We start from the raw sequence: 26,233 nt of genomic DNA, 5'->3' as shown, positions 1-26,233 counted from the left end.
CAAAATCCTTTAGAATTTCAGGTCTCTTGTCAATGGTAGATGTAGAGAAATTTGTATTCCTAAATACATATCTAGTTCGTCTCAAAATCTTTTATAATCTCATAGCTCTTGTCAACGGTAAAAGTTGAGAAATTCGTATTCCAAAATACATATCTAATTTATCTCAAAATCCTCTATAATCTTATGTCTCTTGTCAACGGTGGAAGTTGATTGTCCAAATCATAACCTCCTATATATTTTAAGAGTGGAGTAATGAGCCATTACACCCAATATTGATTTATAATGTTTAATTAATGAAGTTGGCTGGTGAAGCTTGCCTCCATTTTCAACAAATAAAACAAACATCTTAGCCATAACTGTGAGAGAGAGAGAGAGAAGTAGAAAGGCCCACACTCCATATGGTTCTCTATCTTTTGTTGTCACCGCACAAGCTTTACAGCTGTGAGCTAGAAAGGAGTAGAAGAAATTTTCACATGATCGAGGGTCGTTTTTTTTTTTTTTTTAAACAAAAAAATTTATTTTAAATTTCCCAGATTTGAAAAATAAACCCTCACCCATCCTATCACCTGTATAATAAAACAATAACAATAAGCAAGAAAGATCAAAGATGAGATGAGAGAGAGGGTCGGTCAAAAGGCAGAGCATATAATTTATAAGGACATCTAGCAAAGCCCCTCCGCCATCATATTATTCTACAATTATTGGCGTGGGACTCCTTGACCCTCCACCCCCTTTCCTCTTTAAAAAAAAAAAACACACACACACACACACTCTCTCTCTCTCTCTCTCTCTATATATATATATATATATATATATATATATATATATGTGTGAATGATGAATGATGAACATCACTAGCACGCAGAGATGGGTCTGCTGTCATCTACACTACCAAGCTAGCTTTGCTCTTACCAGCCTTAATTAAAGGAGAGAAGAGAAGCAATCGAGGTAGGTAGGTAGCTAAGCTAAGCTAAGGTAGAGGGGCCCAAGACATCTCCCATAATATCAAAGATTTTGTCTCCCAAATTCAAAATCCCAAACCTTTTCCTCCTTTTACCTTTAAGGGTTGCGTTGTGTTGTGAGTGCCCCATCAATGCATCAAACACCCTTCCGAAAACAAAGCAAACCCCACTAAAGACATCTGCACAACACAATGTAACAATGTACTGCTTCTCCCATACATGCCAAATTGATGTTAAAATTATTTAATTCTAATTGATCTTATAGCTTAGAATTCATTAAAAATGACACATGCATGGATTGACCCTGTAGCTAGCTAGGTATTTGAGGACAGATGGCTCTCCTGGCTGGTCCAAAAGTTTAATATCATTATTCTATAACACGTGAAAAAAGCTCCAAAAGAGGGCTATGGGCATGCATGCTCATTCCAATGCCCATCATGAATTTAAGAGAGAGAGAGAGAGAGAGAGATGACCATTGGAATTTAAAACTTTATATACATATATATACATATATTATTGGAGAGGGGGTATCCCAACTTTCACGGTACTATGGCTACAACTTGGGAAAGATTTTGAAGTTAGTCTAATCTATGATTATAATACATATGGTAAAAAGATTGGGAAGAGTGTGAAGTTAGTCTTATCCAATTAATTATAAAATGGGCATAGTAAAACGATAGCAAATCGTATATAAAACGGGGAGATAATTTTTAAAAAGTGATTGAGGTTGCATTTAAGTCAAATTAAGAAAGCATTGTAAATTTGAAAGTATATTAATTTCAAGTACAAGTCTAGCGTATTGGAATTTGTTTAGATTGCATTGGGAACTTAATTTAAGCTTGGCTATTCTCTTAAATATGGACCTCCATATATATAATATAGTGACAAAGTTAAGTACTAAATGCATTTCATTGTGTGCTTTTATCTTTTAATTCTGATCTTTCTCTATATGTAGTTATAGCTATTGTGTGTAGGGAAAAAAAAAAACCTAGGTTAATATGAAACTTAAATATGAGGTATTCTTCATACTCTTGGGTGCGGTGAATTAAGTTCAATTAATTCATAACAACCAAACACTAACAATAAATATGGTAATACGTTACTATTGTTGCTTTAAATCATCATTCTCTAGACTTGGGCAAAATAAAACACACATTAATTTTTATGAGCATATATATATTTGCATCCCTAATTTTTTTTTTTTTTTTATAACTCGGAGACTCTAGTAATCATAGTGTCACTTTGGATACTATGGTGCGACACCAAATCTTAGGGGGTGAAAGTTGTCAGCCCATTGATGCACCCTTGGTAATTAGGGGTGAGCAAACGGTCGGTTCGGCCAAATTCGGTTAATTAACCGAATTAACCGAAATTTTCGGTTAATGATTTATGATAACCGAACCGACCGAACAAAGGAAGCTCACCGAACCGAACCCGACCGAATAACCTTTTCAGGTAATTCGGTTAACCAAATTTAACCGAAATAATTTGAAATTAATTATTAAAAACAAAATATAATTATAACTTTTTTACTAATTCGAACTTAATTAAGCATCTCATCTATTAATTTTATTAATAAAAAAGATATTTTGGTATTAAACTATAAGAGTAGAATCACTAGAATCATTAATTATCAATTCGATTAACCGAATTGATAATTCATATTAACCGAACCGATAACCGATTAACCGAAAATTGGTAAAATCGTAACCGAACCGAATCGACCGAAATTGGTCGGTTAATTCGGGTTTCCTCGAATTATGCTCACTTTTACTGGTAATTCACCGGGATAAACTCTCAAACGTGAATCAAACATGTGTGTGACTTTAAGGTTAAAATCACAAATCAATTTTATCATTTGAGCCAACTTTGATGGGCCTCTATAGCACATGCTATATAGCCTAAAACATCAAAACAAGAGAGGATCAAAACAAAAAAAATAAATAAATAGAAATATAGATTCATGAGATTTGATTTTGAAACCTAAATGGTAAGACCAAGAATGAGAATTTTGACTATAAAAAAAATAAAAAATGTATTAGGAATCAAAATCATCTGGCGTTAAAATGTTAATCCTAAATACAACCCCCGCTACACACATGCACACACATAAATTTATAAGTACAAAAGAACTATATTGTAAAAGTAAGACTTCTACATTCAAAAATTCTCCCGAATCTTATTTCAATGAGCATCACTTTGACACAATTCACAAAAATTAACTAAAATTAATGTATGGCAAGATGAAAATTTAGGACATGTCACACTATACATGAGAACTAAATGAGATAAAATAAATTTTTATATTAAACAATTATAAATCATTTAAATCTATCTTTAAAAAAAAAAAGTAACATTAATTTATTTCAATGAATATTTATTAATAAAATAAAATAAAATAAGAATGTAATAATAGAAAAATAAAATTTACCAAAAACAGATATGTCACGAATGCTTTGAATAAATATTTATATCAATTCATTTAATATTAAATAAGATATAGATTTACATTCTAATTCCTTATAATAAATTTTAAAATAAATATTTTAATTATTCAGCTCGTCCATCGGATCGTGGTTTAACTTGTCCATGGCACTGGTAAGCATACACAAAGCAAGCGCTTCTCTCTTTCTAGGCCGTAGGCCCTAGGACTTTAGAGGCAAATTAGATAGAGAGAGAGAAAGATGATGACGATGATTGTGTTTTCCCCTGTTCTGCTTTCCCCTGTTTTTCCCCTGTTCGGCTTGTATTGAATAATTTTGAGCGAGGATTATCGATTATGGTCATCTTTATAAAAGTAAAAAAAGAAAATGGGCTCTTCTCACGAGGTCAAACCCCAAAAGTCTCACATGAATCAACCCCAAAACCTCACTGGCCGACACCCTGTTCCTCTCTGCACATGCAGACAAAATCTCTCTCTATTTCTCTCTGGAAAGTTGAAGGGGTCCTAATTCCTAAAGCAAAAGAAGAGAGAGAGAGAATTGGGAATTGAAGAGGCAAATAAATACGTACAGATATATAATGAACAAAATTTAATGATACTTTTGTTTTTTGAATTTATGGTGATAATATAATATGTCCATATAAAGTATGGTGGAAAGAGACCCCAGTGAGGCAGAGAGAGAGAAGCCAAGGGCCTTAAACATACATATGGAGAAGCAGAAAACAGGCATTCTTCAATGCTCCTCCTCTGTCTCTTTTCTTCCCCTCTCCCTCCACTGCCAATTGCCAATGCTTGCCACCGCCCATCTCTACTCCTACCTTCTCCCTCCCTCCCCCTCCTCACAGATATGGCAATTTTCCCAATGTCTGAACTTTGGAAGATTGCAGCAGGTGCAGACATGGAAGACGATTCAGCTTGCACCTTATGTAAATATAAATAGAACATATATTTTATATATCAAGTCCCCACAGAAAGAGAGATTGATTAATTAATCAATTAAGGAGGGCTCCCCAGAACATCCACGAACACCCTATTGAGCGAGGGAAATGTCATGTGCTGCTGTTGATGGGCAGTTCTGCTCTTCTTCTTCAACACAGGCTCGGGGGAAGAAGAAACTGCCCACGAATCGTTCGAGCAATCGCTGCTAAAACACCTATCAATTACCCCGCTGGGACTCCCCGGAGCATTGATGTGACTATACTTGCGCTTGATGGTGTTCTTTTGGCCACGGGAAACAGAGTCCTCTGAGAGTTCCTTGATTAGTTCATAGCACTCGTTTGCTTCCTCCTGCAAGTTAATGTAATTCAAGTCTGAGTTATTAATCAAGTCCACGTATACCCTAACATTAATTAAAGAAAAAAGCATAACGTTCATAGAGTTAATTAAACACAAACCTTGCTGATTTTGAGAACACCCATGAGTTGGTTCTGGTAATCAATGGCGTTGCACGGCTCAACTTGCTCTATGACGTGCATCATTGCGGCAGCAGCCAGCACAGAAGGAAGATAACGGCCGAACCTGCAATCTGAAAGCAAAAGCACAAGAAAAACGCAACTGGGATTATGAGAAATCAGATGGGTCTTTCTTAAATAAATTGATAATTCCTTGTTTGTCAATATCGAACAATCCCATTAATGCTCACCAGCGACGACTGAGAGGAGGAGGTGCTCGCATCTCCGGAGAAACTCCCAGTGGATGTGGTGCTTCAGGCCAAGTCTTCGTATGATGTGATCAAGAAACGAAAGAGGGGTCACCGGATTCATCTTCCATTGGAGAGTGGAGAGCACCAGAAGCTCCATTCTCTGAATCGTCTTGGCCTCAAACACGTACTTTGTCTCCTCCACCTACCACACGGCACTAATTCGTGAAACCCAGGACACATAAAAAGAGAACCCATAAGTAAAACAACATCTAATCACAAATCAAGGGTATTTTTTTAACATACTTGGAAGTCTAGAAGAAATGGCACTTGGGTCTCCTCCACTTTTGCAGCCAGAGAGAGGCAAGTCACAGCAGCAAGCTGGATCATCCATGGCTTATCTCTCTGAAAATGGAGGCTAGAGAGGAACCTATCTAAATAGTTAATGGCCAGAATGGCCGTGAGAGCAGAGAACCCATAATGGGCATTGACCTTTAGCGCCCAAAGAACAGCCTCGTGGCGAGCAATGGACAGAGCAGAGTCGGTCTCTGCATCAATGGTGGCGTTGATGAGATGTGTTTGTGGTTTTTGCTGCTGTTCTTTGGCGAAGAGGGTCACGAGCTCTTCGTCTTCCCAGAACAAATCTTGTTCCAGCAAAAACAGGGGAAGGAGAGAAGGGTTCGATGTTCCATTTCCATAACCATTACCATTATCATCCCCATGGCTACATTTCTCATCAATCTCCACCTGCAGTCCTGCCCCCATTACTTCTTCTTCTTCCCACTTCTCTTCTTCGCAGTAGAGGGCGTCCAGAAGGAGAGAGGAGCTGATCTGTTGTTCTTGTTGTATTGCCATCTTCTTCCCAGAAGAAGAGGTCTGAATTCTCTGCTCATTACACAAAAGAAACTGAAATAGAGAACCCTAATCCCATCTCTTGCCCTGTTGCTATTGACCTCTCTCTCTCTCTCTCTCTCTGGTGCAGAGAGTTTCTCAAAAAGAAGTGAAAGAAGGGGAAGATTTATCAGAGTGGGTTTCACACCTGTCCTCTTTTTCTTTTTTTTTTTATAGGGTATTGAGATTTGAATTGGGTTTAATTTTTCTTACAAAAATAAAAATGTCTGCTTTCGGTGTTTCGTTGGCGGGCAGAAACGTTACGGCACACACACCAAGCCGGACCCCATGAAAACAACCACTTATGGAAGCAAAATAAAGAGGCACTCTGCAAGAATTTACATTTTACAAAAGTGTAGTTAGGGTTTTGTACATAAAGTGTAGGGTTTAGGGTTTATACGTACGTATTGGCTTGGAGGCCGTATGAGAAGTCGGCTCACCGGTTCAGCTTACGGTTTAATAACGAAACTTGTCCGGGTCAAAGCATATCTTCAATTTCAGAAACAAAAATGCTTGTTAATGGGAGTCGTGTTATATGGCATGACTCTTTTAAAAAATATTTGTGTTAAGATTTTTTATAAGAAGATTAGGCCCATTTAGTTGTGAATTTTTTTTATTTTTATTTTTAAAAAATAATTATGAAGAGTTTGGTTGTGAAAATTAGTCTTTCTTTCTTTATTATTAGGTTTCAAAATAATTTTAAAATTTTAAAAATAATATAATGAGAAAAATAGTTTTTGCAGCATAGATTTGTATTTTTGTGCATTTAAAAAAAAAAGATTAATATAATTTCGTAATATATTTTGTCTAAACTCAAACAAATTTAAATTCAAGATTTTATTCGATACTCCCAAAAATAGGGTTAGAAATAATAAATTTAAAAAATATATATAAAGATATTTTCTAGACAATTTCAAAAAATAGGAAAAAAATGATGTTTTTTATAATTATTTTAAAAATTAGAAATAAAAAATAAGACTATTTCTAGAAGCGATGTGTATAAATACTTTTTAATGTTTTTATATAAGTATTGTAAATTGAAAAGTTAACTAACTTTTAATAAATTTTTGGAAAACTAATAATGAAGAATAAAAATTATTTTCCACTACTAAACTTACCCTAATTTTTCCCCATAATCTTTTTATTTTGTTGCCTAAAATGCACCATCACAAGTATTAATATGTATTTATTATTCAATATTATATAGGTAATGGGTCGGTGGTGCGAGTTCATAATGACAAGGGCTCACGTGATAACACTTGTGGGTGCACCTGTGTGGTTGCACCTGCAGGTGTCCTGCCACATGGGTCCCTGTTATTCATCGTGGGCTCAAGACAAATGACATGATTGTATTATACGCATAATCTTTATAATCACTTCAATGTATAATCACTTCAATGTGTGTGTATGTATTAAGAATTAATATGTCTTGAATTTAAAATAGGTACAGTGATCAAACTCAATAACTAATATTTTATTAATAAAATTATCTATCTTCAAGGATTAATAAATATTTTCCCAAAATACACTAGAGGAATGGATCAAGATAGATGGATCAAAGTCATACATTTTCCCAATAGCTCGAATGATCCAACACAAAATACAAGAAAATTGCAAACTACTATCGTTGCTTGAAGATCTTTAAATAGATAGATCAAGAAATGGTATTTTAGCATGAAGAGTTATTTCTGGCAAATACTTATAAAATTGAAGCTCAGATAGAATTTTGTTTTTCTCTTGATGCATATTAGGGTTTGGATGCTTCTACTAATCTTATTTTAGTTGCTTAAATTTAGAGATTCTGTAATGACTTTTGAGATCGTATGGATCAATTTATTGGTGAAATTTCAAGGGATGTCGAATGATTAATCAAATGCAATTTTGAGAAATCTTTGTTAATAATTTTGAGAAATTTGCATCCCAAATGAAGCTACATTTGCAACGACCTATTATGGGCAAAAATCAAAATAGAAAACCTTTACTTGGGGGAACTTGTTTGATGTAAGCACTAAAGATTTAGAATTGCAATTCTTTGAAGCTGTCAATTCCTATATTATGGTTTGTCCACCATGTGAAACCTTTACAATTGGTGCAGACAAAATGGAAATATACTTTTTAGGGTTCGCTTGTAACTTAGAAAATTTAGAAGAAACTTAATTTTCATGTTTGTATGATTATGAAGGTAAGCGAGATGGGAAATAAAATATATTGCATTGTTGAATAAAATTTTTATTTTAGACATGATTACCATTTATTTTTTTTTTAATTTTAATTAAATTAGAATAATTTTTATTTTTAATGTTATTTGATGCGGAAGAAAATAGAATAGAAAATACCTTTTTTTCCCCACTTTCCTTTGCTCAAATAAAATTCTTGATCCAAATAGGACCTAATAGTCCGTTTGGGATAATAATTGTGTATCGTTACTCGATATATATTTTTTTTCCTGAATTCACATAATATACGTTTCCTTCCTCATTTGTGTAACTTCACTAATTAAGCTGCAATACCTTCACTTACTATTATACTTTTGATTCACATAATCTTAAAATAATATCTAAATTACATAATAAACCGACATGTATTTTAATTGAATTGTTTGATTATCATTCTAATTAGTATAAAATTTCCTTGTGTGCTCGCACATGCGTCGATTCAAAATTAACTATTTTAATCGTTTCCTCTTTCATTTATTTTTTATGCAATTATCTTTGTTAATTAACAATCTGTATTTGGGATGATATGCAAGAAGATCTAGCAAGCATATAGAATCCAATGACGATATTAAAAAATATAAATTCTTGCAAATTATTTGATATAACTTATTTAATGCTTCGTTTCATAAACAAAATATTTCTAATTGGTATGTAAAAAGAAAATGGAAGTCATTCACAAAATTTTTTATGTTCAAATCTTAGTCTATCTAAATAAATATTTTAAATACAATTTTATACAATTATGACTAATTTTAACCGTTGTATACTTAATTTAGATTAAGCATAATTTTTAAAAATAATTTTGTTATATTTTTTAAAAGAACGATATTTTTATCTACAAAATAATTTACACTCTCTGTACTTTAATTTCATATAATATAGGTATACATAAGAAATTGATTGCCAAAAAAAAAGAAAAATATGCTTCAAAACTTTATATATATTAAACAAAAGCAAACAAAAATAAAAATAAAAAAGTAATTAAACTAGGTTATTTTATTTTGAATACCTCAATTGTGATATTAAAATAACTTAGAACACTTTTCAAATATGAATCTCAAATAACTTAGAACAATTTTTTAATTAACTCCCATAATAATTATTAAGCATAATCATAGCATTATAACAACCATAATAACAGCCATACAGACAGAGAGGTATGGTGGCCAGCTCAATCCAACCCCAGCTCACCTACTCACTTCAAAGTATTAAGACCTGCTTAGCTAGGGACATCCCATAAGCTTACTTGGTACTCTGGTGCGTTGAAGGCATTGGTACAAATTTTAAAGGAAGGCAAAAATATAAAAGGACAGATGAGTTATACTTCGTTATGTAATTTAAATTCACTAATTGAAAAAACAAAAAAGTCTTCTTGAACGCATTCTGTTTTCTAAAAAGTATTTTCAGAGATATTCTGATGATTAAAGTGTTAAAACATTTACGTTTACGTTGTTGGTCCGTAATTTGAATTTGAGTGGTAGCAGCAATAAAGGATGTGGTATGATTGAAGGAGAAACGAGGTACCTCTCTTTGTATAGGCTAGACCTAGTGTGACCTAGTTTAAAAAGAATTTCTTTAAAAAAAATCTCTTTATATCCTCAATGACTTTCTAATTAATTAACAACCATTTAATATCAATATGGTAAGAGACTTCTTAGCATTTAGAGATGTATTTAGAATTTTATGTTAGAGATTTCTAATTGGAATTTTGAGAGAAGGTAAAACTAGGTATAAAATAAGGGCACCTTTCTTGTTTGGCTCAAAGGAGTGAAGAAATGAGAGACTAAGCTCTCACAAAATCGCCATTAATTACATGCAAATGCTTGCTGAAGAAAAATGATGACCTGGGAAGTAGGGTTTTCGAATAAATGAGGAGACATTTTGATTTTAGCACCCGATATTAATAAGAAGTTTAAAAATTAATCGTCATGAAAGGCATGTTAAAGATGACAAACCCACTCTCTCTTTGGGAAGAATTTAGCTGAGTAGTCAAAATTAAAACTAAATTAGGATGAAAAGGATTTCACTATGCAACTGGGACGTAATAGACCTTTACAGTCCATTTGAAATTTGAAAAATGTCAGAAAAAAAAAATGAAGATGGGAAGAATTTACTTTTCCATGTTAGTTAACAAAATTTTAATTTTACGCATCCTTAATATATGATTTTTCTTAATTTTTAATCGTATGTAAAAATTTTTAATTTCATTTTCTTTTCCTTTTCCCAAACAAAATCCTTGATTCAAGTTGGTCCATGGTAAATCTAGAAAAAGAAAATGCTATCCTTCCCAACAACAACCACATTGCATTTAAGAGTATGAATTTCGACCCCAAAGTTACATATTTGTGTGAGTTTGGAGAAAATTTAATATAATTTATACTATATATGTCATACATAAATTTATACAAATTTAAATTTAGAATTTATGAAAGAAAAGTCTACTGAGCCAAAGAAAGAAAAGAATGAGAAGGAAGAAAAGAAAAAACACTTGGGAGTACAATATGCAACAAGTAATATCATCAGCTGTTCCATCACTAGGTTGTTCAGAAGTCAAAACTGCCCCACCATATGCAACCCTCCACCACTACCACTACTGCTACTTTTTCCTTAGCTCTAGTTTAGGTATGGAAACAAAAACAGAAGCCTCTTTTTTGAAATGATCAGTCGCCCCTCCCTCCCATCCCATGAACATGGCCTTCATATCATATCTTTGAGCAATCTATAGCATAACCATTCGTGCATGGGACCCTCTGCCCTTCACCATACCTCTTGTCGTGTTGATATTGTCAACTCCTTTCAACTTAACCAATAATCATGCTCTGTTTTTCAACTACTTGCCATTTTAGCTGCATCCATCCTTTTTCTTCTTAGCAAGCTTTATTTTAATGAAGTGGTTGCCTCTGTTAGAGGAATCTTCTCGTGCAGACCCATCCCATGGTGAGGGCCTTAGCACTTTTTTTTTTTGTTTTGGAATGTTCAATGAAATACACTGACCTTTCTTACTATCTACCAAAAAAATATGGGCAACTCGCCTTCATGTTTAAAAAATGATACTAGCTTCTCAAGAAGTTTTAAGTAGAATCATACTTGATTTTGGTGTCAATTTATCTCCGATGATGGCTTAATGTTTATATTGATAAAAAGTTTAAATTCCTAAAAGATAAAGCGAATGAACCCTAATGGCCTCCAAAAATATAAGCTCAGACACTATTCGTTGATAAGTTTCAATGTGAACAGTGGTATCGTCAAATGTAAAATGAGCCCCTCTTAGATAATGAACTTGAGAAGAAAAGATGCACTATAACCATAGAAAGATGTATCGTTCACTTATAATTTACTTTACACAATAAGAGTTGTGTTGTCGTTTTCACAAATTGGTCATATCACTAACATTGCTTAGACGGTGAAAAGAGAACAAACCAAGGAATTGTTAAACCAGTAAATGACCAAGAGAAAGATATTTTCTTCCTTCAATGGTGCATGCACAAGGAATTGTTCGCCATCACAGGTGCCTCGCCTACTTGTGGATAGGGAAGGAGGAGAGATTCTATTGACTAGTCCTAATCTTAATGTAGAAGAATCACCCCCTATGAGTTCTTCTCCCATTTTTATAGGAGATGATTAACAAACAGATAATGCACAAATGTTATTAATTATTTTCAAATATTACAAAACTGCTATGCATGTCTTTTTGGAAAATCTTCAAATATCCAAAAGATTGAGAATTACACTTATGAGTTTATCTTACGCTCGAAAATTTTAATGGATGATTGGTGTTTATATAATGATTAGACTCAAGATTTAAATGCTTAAGCTTTGGCATAAAGTTGGTGTTCACCAATGTATAGCAAGCTCATATATGATGATTCCCTGCATATGAAAACTCCCCCTAAAGCTAACAAGTGGTATCAAATTCGATAGTTTGTAAGTTGAACATCTAAGTTGGCAAGGTGAATTCAAATAGGATCAGGACATAAGAAGTAGAATTTTGATTTGAAGGTACATTTTAATGCAGTTCAAGACATGCAACACGTGACAATAAAGTCACTTAAGCAAATATTGGAGAATTGGACTTGCTCTTACGAGGAAGACCCAAAGGAAAATCAAATTGATGACTTCTTTGGGCCTTTCTCCGTCCTTACCAATGAGTCATTCCATGAAAAATAAATCAACAATGTACCCATCCATGTCCCATTGGTCAACTCAAATAATTTAGTACTTTCCATGGAAATTAGACATGAACCCCATTTCTTCTATTCAACTTGAAAAGATCATATCCACTATGTAGTTTTGTATAAATTGAAAACTCAATTTGAACAAAATGTTTCGCGTTAAAATATTAAGGTAGTATTTAGACATATAGATTTCAGCTCTTAAATTTAAATTTGAGTGAATTTGAACAAATTTCAATACAATTTTATACGACATCTTATTCAAATCCAATGTAACTCCAAATCTAAGATCTCTTATGTAAACATTCTCTCGACAATTTTGCTGAGAGAAGGAAAATCAATATTAAAGCAAACCAACTAATAATCTTACTACTATTCACCTTCCCATCACTTTTCATCCATTTTAGAAACCAAAATCATTCTCCTTTAGACCGTCACCAAGTGAAAGCTAATGTCATGATAAAAATGAGAAAAAATCATTCTCCCAAGGAACTTTTGTCAACTGTGGATATGTAGAGTGTTAATTGATGACCTCCTTTTGAACAATGCACGAAGCAACTGATGATGTTCAATTGTCATCCACTGCCTACAACATTGAACCGGCACACTACACTACTACTACTACTAATAATAATAATAATAATAATAGCTTCCATCCATCCATATGGCTTTGACAAAAGCTATCCGTTGCTAGATTGGGAATTTGGCATGGAAGTCTTTGGGTTTTATTCTTTTTGACCCTCCCACCGCCACCAACCTGAAGCTCTTCTCCCCCCTCCCACTCCCCACAATCAACAATGGCTATGGATGAAACAGGAACAGGATCGGAGTACAGCATACACTCTCTATGTTTCCCAGTTCATGAAACAGGAATAGGACCGGAGTACAGCAAAATGCAAGGGTCTCTCGTATATATTGTAGTGAAGACTATGCGATAACGCTTAATATCTCGGAAGAGAAACGTCAAGTGTTTTTAAACACACGAGACTTTCCTTTTTGTGAGTAAATTCATAATGACTGATTTTATGATATGACAATTCTCTATTTTAATTAATAAAAAAATATCTATATAAAAAAATTAATGTATTAATACATTGCCCCAGTTAAATTTAAAAAAATTGTATGACCATCACAGGCCACATGGCAAGCAGTACTCCACTGCAAGCCTCGCAGTGCACCTCTCTCTGCCTTGCCACATGAACCCATAATGAATCGCATTATTGTTAAATTTAACATCAAACAAAAAATTGAGAAGTGGTGCACTAGGTTGTTGGCATTTTCTGATAAACACCGTCGTAATCAAGTAAACCACATGCATTTGTTGTTTTGAACGACACATGTATATATATTAGGAATGGTCCTGGTTTTTGAGGGGGCCTCATTCCCAACTTTGAAACAAAGTTAAATCATAGGCTATCGATAAAACTCCTACCATTCGGTAAACTCCTACCACTCGGTAGGCTGTCAACACATGAAATTATATAAGCTCCTACAGGATAGAGAATTGGCCCCAAAGGCTTGCATAACTCAAAATTCTCCTTATAGGTATTTCTGAATGAATAGAGAATACAATATACCTTACAAATCAAAGAAATTAAAAATAGAAAGCGAGTAGGAAACACAGAAACATGCATCAAAGATCTTGCGACACTGAGAATATATGAACAGTTAACAAAATAGAAACAGAATTCCTTATTGGGAGTATGAAAATGTCAAACCTACCAAGCTACATCCGTAAAATCTACACAAGCAACTAGCATACAATCCCTAAAATTTTGGATGGGTCCTGCTCTCACACATGATCATGGAGGAACCTCTCAGTATGGCGGTGGTGGATAAGCTCCAGGATATGGACCTAGTTGACAAATATAAGAGAGTTAGCAATTAACAATGTGATGCACAGGTGCTAAAACTGGCAGAAGTATGGTGCAAGTAGATAAACATACCAGGCGGAGGATAATAGGGTGCAACATGAGGGGGTGGATATGGCGGTGGAGGATATGCCGAAGGTGGTGGATATAATTGGGGATAAGCAGCTGCCTGAGGGGGTGGATATGGTGCATAAACTGCTGGATTAGGAGGGAATGAAGGATAGGGAGATGGGGTTGGGTAGGCTGCCACTGGCTGTGGGTAAGAAACTGCAGATACTGGTGGGGGTGCACAGTACGGAGGAACTTGTGGTCCGGGCGGTGTTAAATATGGTGGTGCAGATGGGGCACAGCTTGCCGATGGTTTCTGCAAGAGCCAAAACAATGTAGAACACAGTTATTGGCTAAAATATAACATAACCTTAGGGAATAACCTATGGAGGCACTAATATGCAACTCACATTTGCATTTGCATAATGCAATATAAGCCGAATTTCTCCTGCATATCTGAAATGCAATAAAACACGCTTCATAAGATGGAACTCAATAGTTCATTTAATTAATTCAGAAGTGTAATTGATTCAATCTTTTTGAACCATCTTTTATGCAAAATAATGTGCATGACACGAGATAACATATTACCACATTTCAAATGCAAATAAGGTAGGACAGTTTTAGATTGAATTGCTAACATAGCTAAATTAGCAACAGGTAATTATAAAAATTTTCAAGAACAAAATCTAGCTTTCAGGCTTCTTTCCCCCCTCAGCATAAGTATGCTAATACCCTGCACAAGGGTCATCATTCAAACAGTTTCTAACACCAGTCCCAAATATACTAACTGCATAAAGAAAAATACTTTTATAAGGGTGGAATGCATCTATTATATACAGTAATCCAGGGTAAAGGGGCATAGCAGTTCAGGAAGATCCACATGTTGACAGATGATCACTGGTTCAGTAGATGCACAATGTCACTGAATCATGAAAGGTGCTCAAGACAATTTATCAAGTCTTCCTTTAGTCCTAAACATATGATGATTTTTTGGATGATTTAAAAGAATTTAAGCTAGCTCACAAAATGAATTAGTAGGAAGCCTAATTCAAGAAATTCACAAAATCTAACAAGACACATGCACAAAAGGACCTTCATTATTACTTCAGGAAATGTAAAATTAGATGCATTCACAATGTCAAAAGACATAAAGCAATGCATATTTGTTTGAAACAACATAATGTTTCTGTGTGAATACAAATGGCAGGAATGCATGGCACATAAAAACCCTGTGTCTTCTTCATCGAGCACAGCACAAATGAAACAAAGAGAGGAAGGACTTTACAACAGGTATGATTAGTGTTTCCAAAATCCACCCCTAAGCACTACAATCATATCCAACTCGATCAATTAAGAGAACCAATGAGTTGTACAGAGAGACCATTAGACTTTGAAAAATTACGATTTCCATTTTGTCCTTCAAAGATGAAGGACAAGGTTGATGAAACTAGGGGTGGAGTAGAATCTAAGTTAGAATTATGGAGAAAAGCTTTAGAATCTAGAGGTTTTAGGATAAGTAAAAATAAAAAATATATGAAACGTAATTTCAGTCATAATAGAAGGAATATTGGACAAATGGTTAAACTTGATGGTCAAAAAATCAACCAAGCTAGTAGATTTCAATACCTTGGATCTATTATGTAAGTTGAAGGAGAAATTGAAAAAAATGTAATGGATAGAGTTAAAGTAAGTTGGGTAAAATGGAGAAGAACTTCAAGCATGCTATGTGATTGTAGAATACCCTTAAAATTAAAAGGAGACTTCTATAGAACGATTGTAAGACTAGCTATGTTGTATGGATCAAAATGTTGGGTCACTAAGAAACAACATATTCAAAAAGTAAAAATTGTTGAGATGAGAATGCTACAGTGGATGAGTGGTATAATGCTAAAAGATAAATTAAGAATGAACATATTCGTACTAAATTAGGCATAACTCCTGTAGAAGATAAGGGAGGGACAACTCAGATGGTTTGGGCATTTACAACATAGGCAACTAGTGTGCGCAAGTGAGTAGAGAGCTAGTTACTATGAGGGACCAAAAAAAGGGGTAGGGATAGACCTACAATAACATGGAACGAGATAGTGAGTATGAATTTAATAGCCCTGAATTTACTAGAGGAAATTGCCCATGATTGTGTAAATTGGTGGAAAAGATTCATGTAACTCACACCACCTAGTGGGACTTAAGGCTTGGTTTGTTGTTTTTATTGTTGTACGATGGAAGACAAGGTTGAAATCAGTGGGGAGGAATATCACCTTCATGGATGTCATTCCATGCAACTCATTATGGATGTAAGTTTCTTGCATCATTCTTATTAAAACCTTATTTGGAATTCAAATGGAAATAGAATTTATTTAATTTTTGAATGATCGTTTACGAAATTATACATTTGGCGTGTTGTATTAAACCCCAAAATTCAGTTGAATTCTCATGTTTGAAATATACATATAATTTGTTGTCAAAAATGTCCTTTAATCTCCATGCTGTGAATTTCATCTGAAAATCCTATCAATTTTAGTTGGACTTGCTATAAGAGGGCTTAATTCAATGATTTGTTAGTTACAATTTCAATTCTATGATTTGACTGTAATGAAAGTGCAGAATCTGGATGAAATTATCTAAACATTGCAAGGAACTACCGTTGTAGGTAGAGCTGCAGCCATAGTGCTGAATCAGATGAAATTGTCTTATGCCATATGCGCCTTAGGCATATGAGGGAACACGACATGAAAGAGTTACACAAGAGAAAACTTTTGAAGGGCTTAAAATCATGTCAGCTAAAATTTTGCAGGATTTGTGTTCTTAGAAAACAGAACAAGGTAAAGTCCAGATAAACTAAACACAAGACAATGGGTATTCTTAATTATGTGCATTCAGATGTTTTGGGTCCGATTAGAGTTGCATCAAAGGGTGGACATGTGTATTATGTGAGTTTCATTGATAATTACTCATGGAAGGTCTGAGTTTACTTCATGCGTCACAAATCAAATACGTTTGTCAAGTTTAAGATTTGGAAGGCTGAAGTGGAAAACTTGACAGGGAAGAGAATCAAATACTTAAGGTTGGATAATGGGACCGAGTACGCTAATTCTCAGTTTATGGAGTTTTGTGCGAAATAGGGAATCAAGAGACACTTTACAGTTCGTCAGACACCTCAGCAAAATGGTGTCGCAGAATGGATGAACGGGACTCTTAATGAAAGGGTTCGGTGTCTCAAATTAAATGCAGGACTACCAAAGAACTTCTGGGCTGAGGCAGTGAGTATGGCTTGTTTTCTGATAAACCAATCACCAAGGGCATTACTAGAGGGTAGAGTGGCAGAAGAGGTTTTAACGGAAAATGCAGTAGACTACTCCGAATTGAAGGTATTCGGGTGTCCAGCCTATGTTCACGTATCTAGTGAGGAGAAGTCTAAGCTTGACCCAAAATCTCATCGTTGCATCTTTTTGGGATATCTAGAAGGTGTGAAGGGGTACAAGCTATGGGACCTAATGGCAAACAACGTAGTGATCAGCAGGGATGTAGTCTTTGATGAAAAGGCTATGGTAGAGCGTACTCAAAAGTATGATGAACAGAAACAGGAATCAGAAAGCTAGAGCAATGATGAATATGTTGTGTAGGTGAAGTTAGAAGCTCAAGGCAATGAAAATGATCATGGTCCTATGGTTGCATGGAGTTCTAATTCGGGAAACCAACAAGTCGACGATATTCCTATACAGAGATCCAAACGCACTATTAAGCCTCCACCAAGGTATGGATTTGAAAAGTTAGTATCTTATGTTTTCCTTACTAGTTGCAACCATCCAACTACTTTTCAAGAGACAGTGCACGGCCAAGAGAAAGATAGGTGGATAGGTGAAATGATTGAGGAGATGAAATCACTATATAAGAACCAAACTTGAGATTTGGTGGAGCTTCAAGGAAAGAGACCGATACATTGAAAATGGATATATAGGAAGAAGGAAGCAATTTCAGAAGAAGAATGAGAAAAATTTAAGGCACGATTGGTAGCAAAAGGATACTCATAGAAGAAGGAGATAAATTATGATGAGATTTTTTCTCCAGTAGTCCGACATACTACTATCAGAATTGTGTTGAGGTTGATAGCCCATTATGATCTTCATTTAGAACAAATGGACGTGAAGACGGCATTTCTTCACAGTGACTTAGAGGAACAAATCTACATGATACAGCTGAAGGGATTCATTGAACCGGGAAAAGAAAATTTTGTTTGTAGGTTGAAGAAATCTCTTTATGGACTGAAATAGTCTCCAAGGCAATGGTATAAACAGTTTGATTCTTACATGATCAAGATTGGCTACAAGAGGTATGAGGATGACAGTTGCATCTATGTGAACAAACTTGAGGATGGTTCTCTTATTTTCTTGTTATTATACGTTGATGACATGTTGATAGTTGCAAAGGATTTAACTAAGATGAATCAGTTAAAGGATATATTGTATAAGGAATTTGACATGAAGGATCTTGACTCAGTCAAGAAAATACTTGGGATGGAGATTCGCCATGGCAAAACTGCAGGGAGGTTATGGTTATCTCAGGGCGGTTATGTATAGAAGGTGTTGAAGAGGTTTAGCATCGCTGATGCAAAACTGGTGTGTACACCTCTGGAGAATCATTTCAAGTTATCTACTGCAGATTGTCAAAGTACGGATGAAGAAATCCGAGACATGTCGAAGGTCCCCAATGCTAGTGCTATGGGGAGTTTAATGTATGTCATGGTGTCTATGAGGCCAGATTTGACTCATGCAGTGAGCGTGGTAAGTAAGTTTCTTTCAAATCCAGGCAGACAGTATTGGAAAGCCGTCAAATGAATACTTAGATACTTATGGGGTACATCCGGATATGGGATCATGTTCGACAAGCAACAGGCTCGTCCTTCAATTATGGGGTTTGTTGATGCTGATTATGCTGGAGATATGAATGACAGAAAGTCTACAACGGGATATGTGTTTACTCTTGTAGGAGGACCGGTGTGTTGGAGATCCAAGGTACAGTCTCTGGTAGCATTATCTACGACTGAGGTAGAATATATGACAATTTCCGAAGTTGCAAAGGAAGTCTTATGAATTACTGGTTTAGTTAGAGAGCTGGAGTTACAATAAGATGGAGTGTTGTTCCATTGTGATAGTCAGAGTGTCATTTACTTGACAAAGAATCAAATATACCATGCTAGAACCAAGCACATTGATGTGAAGTTCCACAAAGTTAGGGAATTGATTGCTTTAGGTGAGCTTGCGCTGGAGAAAGTTCACATGCCTGAAAATGCAGCGGATATTTTGACGAAATCAGTTACTTCTGAGAAGTTCAAGTATTTCTTGGACTTACTCCATGTCTCCAAGTGATAGAAGGGAGACATACCCAACCAAGCGTTTCAAGTTCAAGGTGGTGCAGTTAGACATGTTTTTCGAGATTCTCCTAAGAAACGTATAATCGCAAAGGTGGAGATTGTTGTTTGTGGTGTGGCTCTTATACTTTGAATTTCATAAACAAAAAAGAAAAAAAAAAACATGAAAGGGCAGCACAGCAAGGGTTCGTCGACGAATGTCCTGTGATTATCGACGAGGAAACAGCAAGGACTCGTCAACGAGTGTCTTGTGCTCATCGACGAGAAGATCCCAAGAGACCCAAAAGTATAGAGTTTTTAAGATATCAAGAGCAAAAAAATGAGATCGTCAACGAGTGGAATGATTCGTCGACGAGTGTTCTTCTTGGTCTTGTCGACGAATCTCTTGTTCTTGTCGACGAGAAGTTCTGAGCTGCGAGTAATTTTTTAAATTTTGAATTTGAATGTTGAGGTGGTTGGGTAATCGGAGGGAAACCTCCAAGGGACTATTATATATGTCATTCTAAGCATATATTGATAGAGAGAGTGGTCATAGAAGTGTATTGTGTACTTTGTGATTTCCATAGTGAAATTTATGTGTCACTGCTTTCATGGATGTAGACTTTACCGAACCACGTAAATCTTATTATTGTTCTTGTTCTGACTGTGTTTCATTTACTTGTTGTATTTATTCCGCTGTGCATTTTATTTATTTGATCCATATCTCAACACCTTACATCTTCCATTTTAGACAAGTTGGATCATAATCCAAAAGCAGCTAATGCCCATGGAGTTCTATTTTTGTGGCCTATTCCTAAACCTAGTTCTGCCTTATTCTGGAGTAATCTAGCCCTACTCAAGTCTGGATTTGGCCATAAATTTCACAAAGATTCAGAATTCCCTGTACCTGCCGGTTTTGGTCTGAAGGGGCCAACAACTGTCGTCAAAACCACTGGAAAGAACTTTCAAGAGCTGAACCCTGATGGCAGAAAAACCCAGAAGCAGATTACCAATTTGAAATCAGAACAATAACCCACGAAAATACTTCTTTTCAAAAAACACAAATATGGTTTTCTCAAGCATAATTGATGAAGAGTTGAAGACAATTACTTTCCGCTGCCTATGAAATCGTCAAAAGTAAGGGTATTGCTGTTCCAGACGGCAAGATTCAGCTCCTTAAGGCCTTCAATAAGAGTAAAAACGAACTTCTCCTGGAAGGTAGGGCTTTTGCCACCGTCTGAAATACCCAAAAGAAAAAGAAAATCCAAATGAGTTTGCGTAACCTTTTTCAAAGATAACAATCATCGACAAAATTTCTGATTTTCCCCATTTTGGTAAAACATCAACGTATCAGGAACAGTGGGAAAAGGGTTTGAAAAGCACCTGTACAGGTTCTGGTACGGAACTTGGTGCTACCGTACTCAAGGCAAACGTAGGGATCTTGCCTTGAGATCCATTCTGTGTCTTTCAACTTATTACCCCCAACAACTGCAATCGAACAAAATCAAAAAAATAAAACCCAAAAAAAAAAAATTCAGAAACTGATTAAGAAGAAAAAAAGGAGAAAATGCAAAAAATGGTGATGGGTTTTGAAATATATGATTGTTTAGGGGAAGAAGAGGGTACGGAGAAAAGGGATACCTGTGACTTCGAGAATTTGGCCTTGGATCCCAGACTTCGACATTTGAAGAGCAAGTACAGCGTGTAATTTGAACTACAAGCGCATTGAGCACCGAGAGCTCCTTTATAATGTAATGACGATGACGACGAGGTCAGGGGAAGAAACCAGAAAGAATATTCCGGATAAGCCCCAGGGCCCCGGGCCACCCATTCACAACCGCGTACACGCGCCAATTGAAAAATATATACATATATATATATATATATATATAAAATATTAAATACTTTTTTATTAATAGATCTTGAAAAAATAAAATTTAGTTTAAAAATTTTTAATTTAATATTTGGTGAGCTCTTGAATTTGAATTTTTATTGAATTTGAATAAAATACAGTACAAAATTATATTAAAATTTGCTCAAATCTGTTCAAATCTAAATTTAAGGTTCGAAATTCATATTTCGAAACACAGCATAAGAGAGTCACCTTATTAAATCGAAATAGTATTACAAGAACGCATTTGATAGATAAAGAGTGGTTGACTTTATTAAATATTTTCAACGCATATTTAGTACAATTATAATTATATTAAAATTAATTATTTTTTATCAATTAAGAAAACAAGTCAAATGTTAAATGTAAAATATAATAATTATCGCAATTGATTTAGTCTAATTTTATTCAGTAACCCTATTAAATCTCAATCTTTGAAATATACACTTTCCATGCAATTTATTTATTTTTTCTAGTGAATAAAAGCCCTTCTAAAGTGAATATGCCTCATTAAATTACATTTTAATAGTAAATAAAAGAATATCAAGACATATTTGTAATAAAAAAAATTTAAATAAATTGTCAAAAGTTAGAAAATAAGCTTTGATCAAACAAATTTTAAGTCTTTAAAACATATTAATCTAAATTTAATTTGAACTCTTCTAAGATATAATTACTTGAAAACAAATTTATCATTCACTTTTTTTTAATCTAACTTTTATTATCATAAAAAATTAAAATTATTGTGTATATACACAAAAAAAAAAAATTAGATTTTATAGAAATTCTAAGAAAAGATACCAACATCTCTTAAAGTTTGGTAAAATTACATGAACTTAACCAGATATTAAAAATATTCATAGAACTCTCTTAACTTAAGATCCATTTGAATTAAGAATTTTGTTTTGAAAAAAAAAAGAAAAAAATTATTTTTCATCATCTTTCTCTTGAGATAACCATTATTAAAAGTAAAAAATTACTATATTATGATTACAAATTAAGAAAATCAAAACCTAATTATTTGTAAAATAAATTTTTATTTATTAATTTGTTATATATTTTATTTTATTTTTCACTTTCCTGAAAAGATGATTTCATTCAAAATTTTCATCCTTCAATGTTTTTGAAGTTCCAAATAAGGCCTTGAAGGGAGGGAAGTTGAACCACAATGTCAATTATATTTTAAGATATGTGTACCCCCTTTGTCAATTTACCATGAAGTAGTTGAGAATTTCTTTAAATAATTATTTATGGCTATTTGTTTAAAATTCCCTTACGGGAATTATCCCACAACAAAAAATTAAGCAGAGAATAAGTGATTTATACACATGGTTACATTTAAAACATAATATTTTTATGCTTGTGGGTCAAGTTGGTGTTCATCCATTTATGTTTATGCGAAGATTCCCAAATTTTAATAAGTGGCAAATAAATTTCGAGCAAGCAACTATTGGAGAATAAAACCAATTTCAAACTCACAAACGAAGAGGAATGTTGGTAATTTTATTTGTGAGACTTGTCATGTGTTAGAAAATTATGTGTATGTATATTATTATCATGCAAGTTTTAAAAGTCTACCATTTAAACCGAGGTTTTTTGAGCCTAGGGTTGTGTTAATAGCTATTATTTTCGAAAATAAACCGATTTAAGTAAAGAAAAAAGTTACAGGATTTAAGTAATGGATTCTCTGGATAATTTAACTGGTTGAAATGATTGGTTGGAATTGTTTTACATTTTCTAAAAATTGGTCAAGGTGAGTAGGGTCAGTTATCTCTGTTTTTCTTATTAACACTTATTTTGAGTATTAGATCAATTGTGGAGATAATTTAACCTATATTTTTAGTAAAACAGATAATGAACATGGATTAACTTATTATTTCAGTAGTTATATAAATATGTGTATTATTCAAATCAAGCGACATAAGAAAAAATGAAAATACTGCGTTGAGTTGTGAAATATGTATAATATGTTGAAATACTGAAATGTGTTAGGATTATATTGTATCTAGAATTGTTTAATCAGAGTAGAGTATTAATGTTAAATTGCAATGTATTGTTTGAGATCTCTGGTGGACCATGGCACGCACGGTACCGTTGCGAGAGTTATGGAGAGCTTAAGGCAACCACACGTCTTAGAGATAGTGTTGGTATTGAATAGTCGATTGGGCAGTGAAGGTTAGAGTTCCCCCTAGAGTCAAGACCGGCATGGAAAAGCCAATCGGACTAGCAGGGTTAAGTCTAGCCTGCAAGCCGCACAACGCGTCATGGGGGGGAGCATGTCGATTTTTATCCATCTGGAAGTAAGTTCTAAATTCATATCTGTAGATTTAACCAGAGTATAATAGAACAGTGTATGTGAATACAGAATATATGAAGACAGAGGATGTGAAATGTGATAACAGAGTATGTGATAGGAGAATAGAGTATGTGAAAACAGAGATTATGAAGAGTTGGGTTTTACAGAGATAACAGCATACTGAGTAAAGTAACAAAATATTAAATGTATTAAATATAGTAGTATTATAAGTATTTGGGGCGAAGTACACTCTCCTCTTGAGGGCTTATTGAGAAAGGCAAATGCCTTGATAGGTATCAATTGTAGTCATACCAGGTTGTATAACGTATTAGAGCATATGAGAGCTATATGTATGGGCGTGTAATCTCTCATATCCTCTGGAACTTTCGCTTATAAATGTGCGTGTGTGTGTGTGTGTGTAGTAGTAGTAGTAGTAGTAGTAGTAGTAGTAGTAGTGAGTAAAGTAACAAAATATTAAATGTATTAAATATAGTAGTATTATATGTATTTGGGGCGAAGTAAACTCTCCGCTTGAGGGTTTACTGAGAAAGGTGGGTGCCTTGATAGGTATCAATTGTAGTCATACCAAGTTGCATAATGTATTAGAGCAGATGAGAGCTATATGTATGGGCGTCTAATCTCCCATATCCTCAAGAACTTTCACTTATAAATAAGTGTGTGTGTGTGTGTGTGTGTGTGTGTGTAGTAGTAGTAGTAGTAGTAGTAGTAGTAGTAGTAGTAGTAGCAGCAATAGTAGTAGTAGTAGTAGTAGTAGTAGTAGTAGTAGTAGTAGTATATGTATTTGGAGCGAAATAAACTCTCGCTTGAGGGCTTGCTAAGAAAGGCGAGTGCCCTAATAGGTATCAGTTGTAGCCATACCAAGTTACATAACATATTAAAGAAGAGAGGAGCTACATGTATGGACGTGTAATCTCCCCTATTTTCGAAAACTTTCACTTATAAATAATTGTGTGTGTGAGTGGGTATGGTCTGAGAATAGTTTTATAACTGTGATTAATTAACAACTGATGATATTTTGTATACACTAAACTCATGATAGCCACACACTGACATTAATCTATTCCGTTTTATTAAGATGTGTCTCACCCATTATACAATTCATCTTTTTCAAGACCTCCGCGTGATTGAGCTTAGCGAGCTCAAGGCTGGGTTTGTTGGCATAGCATTTTTGTGAGAAGGTACAGATCTTGGATGTATTTTTAGGTTTATGTTTTTAGTTTTCTGAGATGTATATATATGGATACTAGATGTTGGGATATTTTTGGGATGTTCATATAGAACTCTGGTATATTATTGAGGATTTTTATTCGTTTTTTCTCTGTGTGATTGAGGTTATGGTATCAGACAGAGGTGATTGGATCATATCACACCCTGAGCCCCACTTTGCGGGTTCGGGGTGTGACATTCTCTCTCTTCGATTCTCGGTATTTCCCAGCCAAATCGAAAAATGAAGACCACTACGGAGTCCTAGCGACAATCCTTAACAAGTTAACATGAGTGGAATCATCATTTAGGGATCCTAGGCACCACTCCAAAGTTAAGATAAGGGGAATAAATTATGTCAGTTATTTTTAAAGATTAACAAATTAAATTAAAGATTATAAGTATGTGGAAATTATGTGAGTTTTAATCTGAGTATATTATGAGGTATATGATTATTTGAATGTTATCAAGGTATGATTTATCATTTAAATGTGTGGCATGAGAATATTTCATTTTATTGTATAAATTAAACTTATTGAGATCACGTGGATTGTTGAAATTAGGTAAAGTGGAAAGATTGTCAGATATATGGTATCGTTGTATGATGCAATTGTATATCTAAAGGATATGTTTAGTGATATCAAGGCAGAGGGGGACGGCGATACATAATGCTCTGATCCTCGGGACTTAGCCCGAGGGCTTGTTGGTGGGGGACGGTGATACGTGACGCCTCACAGCAATTGGTTGGGTATGCACCAGATGTGGTCACCGAAAGATAGAATTGCTTATATGTAAACATGATCTAGGGAATGAGGAGATAGAAATATTGGTTTATGGAACTGTTTAATTGTTTTATATGTAAACATTAATGTTTTAGTATTAAATGTTATTTATATATAAGATACACTAAAACTCATTGGTCACACATTGATAATAATTTATTCCTTCTTACTGAGAGATGTCTCACCCCATTATGATTAATTATTTTTCATATGCCATGAAAAGTATAACAGTAATCAGAGTGCACAATGGAAGCATTGGTGGGGTAAAAGGTCCTTGGTTAGAATTGTTTATTTATTTTTTGATGAGTTCGGAACTTTACTGTGATACTGGGATTTTTATTGTAATAAATAGGGGTGAACATAATTCAGGGAAACCCAAATTATCTGAATTAATAGACCAAAATTGGTCGGTTTGGTTCGATTAAGAACACAAAATCGGTCAGCTCGG

General features: G+C 34.4%; 2 protein-coding genes across 3 annotated transcripts; both read right to left on the bottom strand.

The window, feature by feature from the left end:
* Positions 1-3,985: 3,985 nt before the first annotated feature.
* On the bottom strand, positions 3,986-6,100 carry LOC131154893 (cyclin-D3-1). Its single transcript, XM_058107704.1, has 4 exons — positions 5,351-6,100; positions 5,048-5,249; positions 4,800-4,930; positions 3,986-4,692 (listed from the first exon to the last, which is right to left on the bottom strand). Exons 1-4 carry the CDS (start codon positions 5,897-5,899, stop codon positions 4,402-4,404), a joined length of 1,173 nt encoding a protein of 390 aa, XP_057963687.1. The 5' UTR covers positions 5,900-6,100; the 3' UTR covers positions 3,986-4,401.
* Positions 6,101-13,841: 7,741 nt separating this feature from the next.
* LOC131154892 (leucine-rich repeat extensin-like protein 3) lies at positions 13,842-21,448 on the bottom strand. 2 transcript variants are annotated; one of them, XM_058107703.1, is made up of 7 exons: positions 21,234-21,448; positions 20,976-21,080; positions 20,703-20,829; positions 20,500-20,571; positions 14,653-14,698; positions 14,270-14,558; positions 13,842-14,178 (listed from the first exon to the last, which is right to left on the bottom strand). In XM_058107703.1, the coding sequence occupies exons 1-7, from the start codon at positions 21,274-21,276 to the stop codon at positions 14,141-14,143; spliced, it is 720 nt and encodes a 239-aa protein (XP_057963686.1). In that variant the 5' UTR covers positions 21,277-21,448; the 3' UTR covers positions 13,842-14,140. The 2 variants fall into 2 exon arrangements, with proteins under 2 accessions (XP_057963686.1, XP_057963685.1); XM_058107702.1 differs by having other exon boundaries at positions 13,842-14,558; positions 21,234-21,444.
* Positions 21,449-26,233: the final 4,785 nt, after the last annotated feature.

Source organism: Malania oleifera, chromosome 5, assembly GCF_029873635.1.
Source record: "Malania oleifera isolate guangnan ecotype guangnan chromosome 5, ASM2987363v1, whole genome shotgun sequence".
Taxonomy (NCBI): Eukaryota; Viridiplantae; Streptophyta; class Magnoliopsida; order Santalales; family Ximeniaceae; genus Malania; species Malania oleifera.
This window is presented reverse-complemented; position numbering and strand designations above follow the sequence as displayed.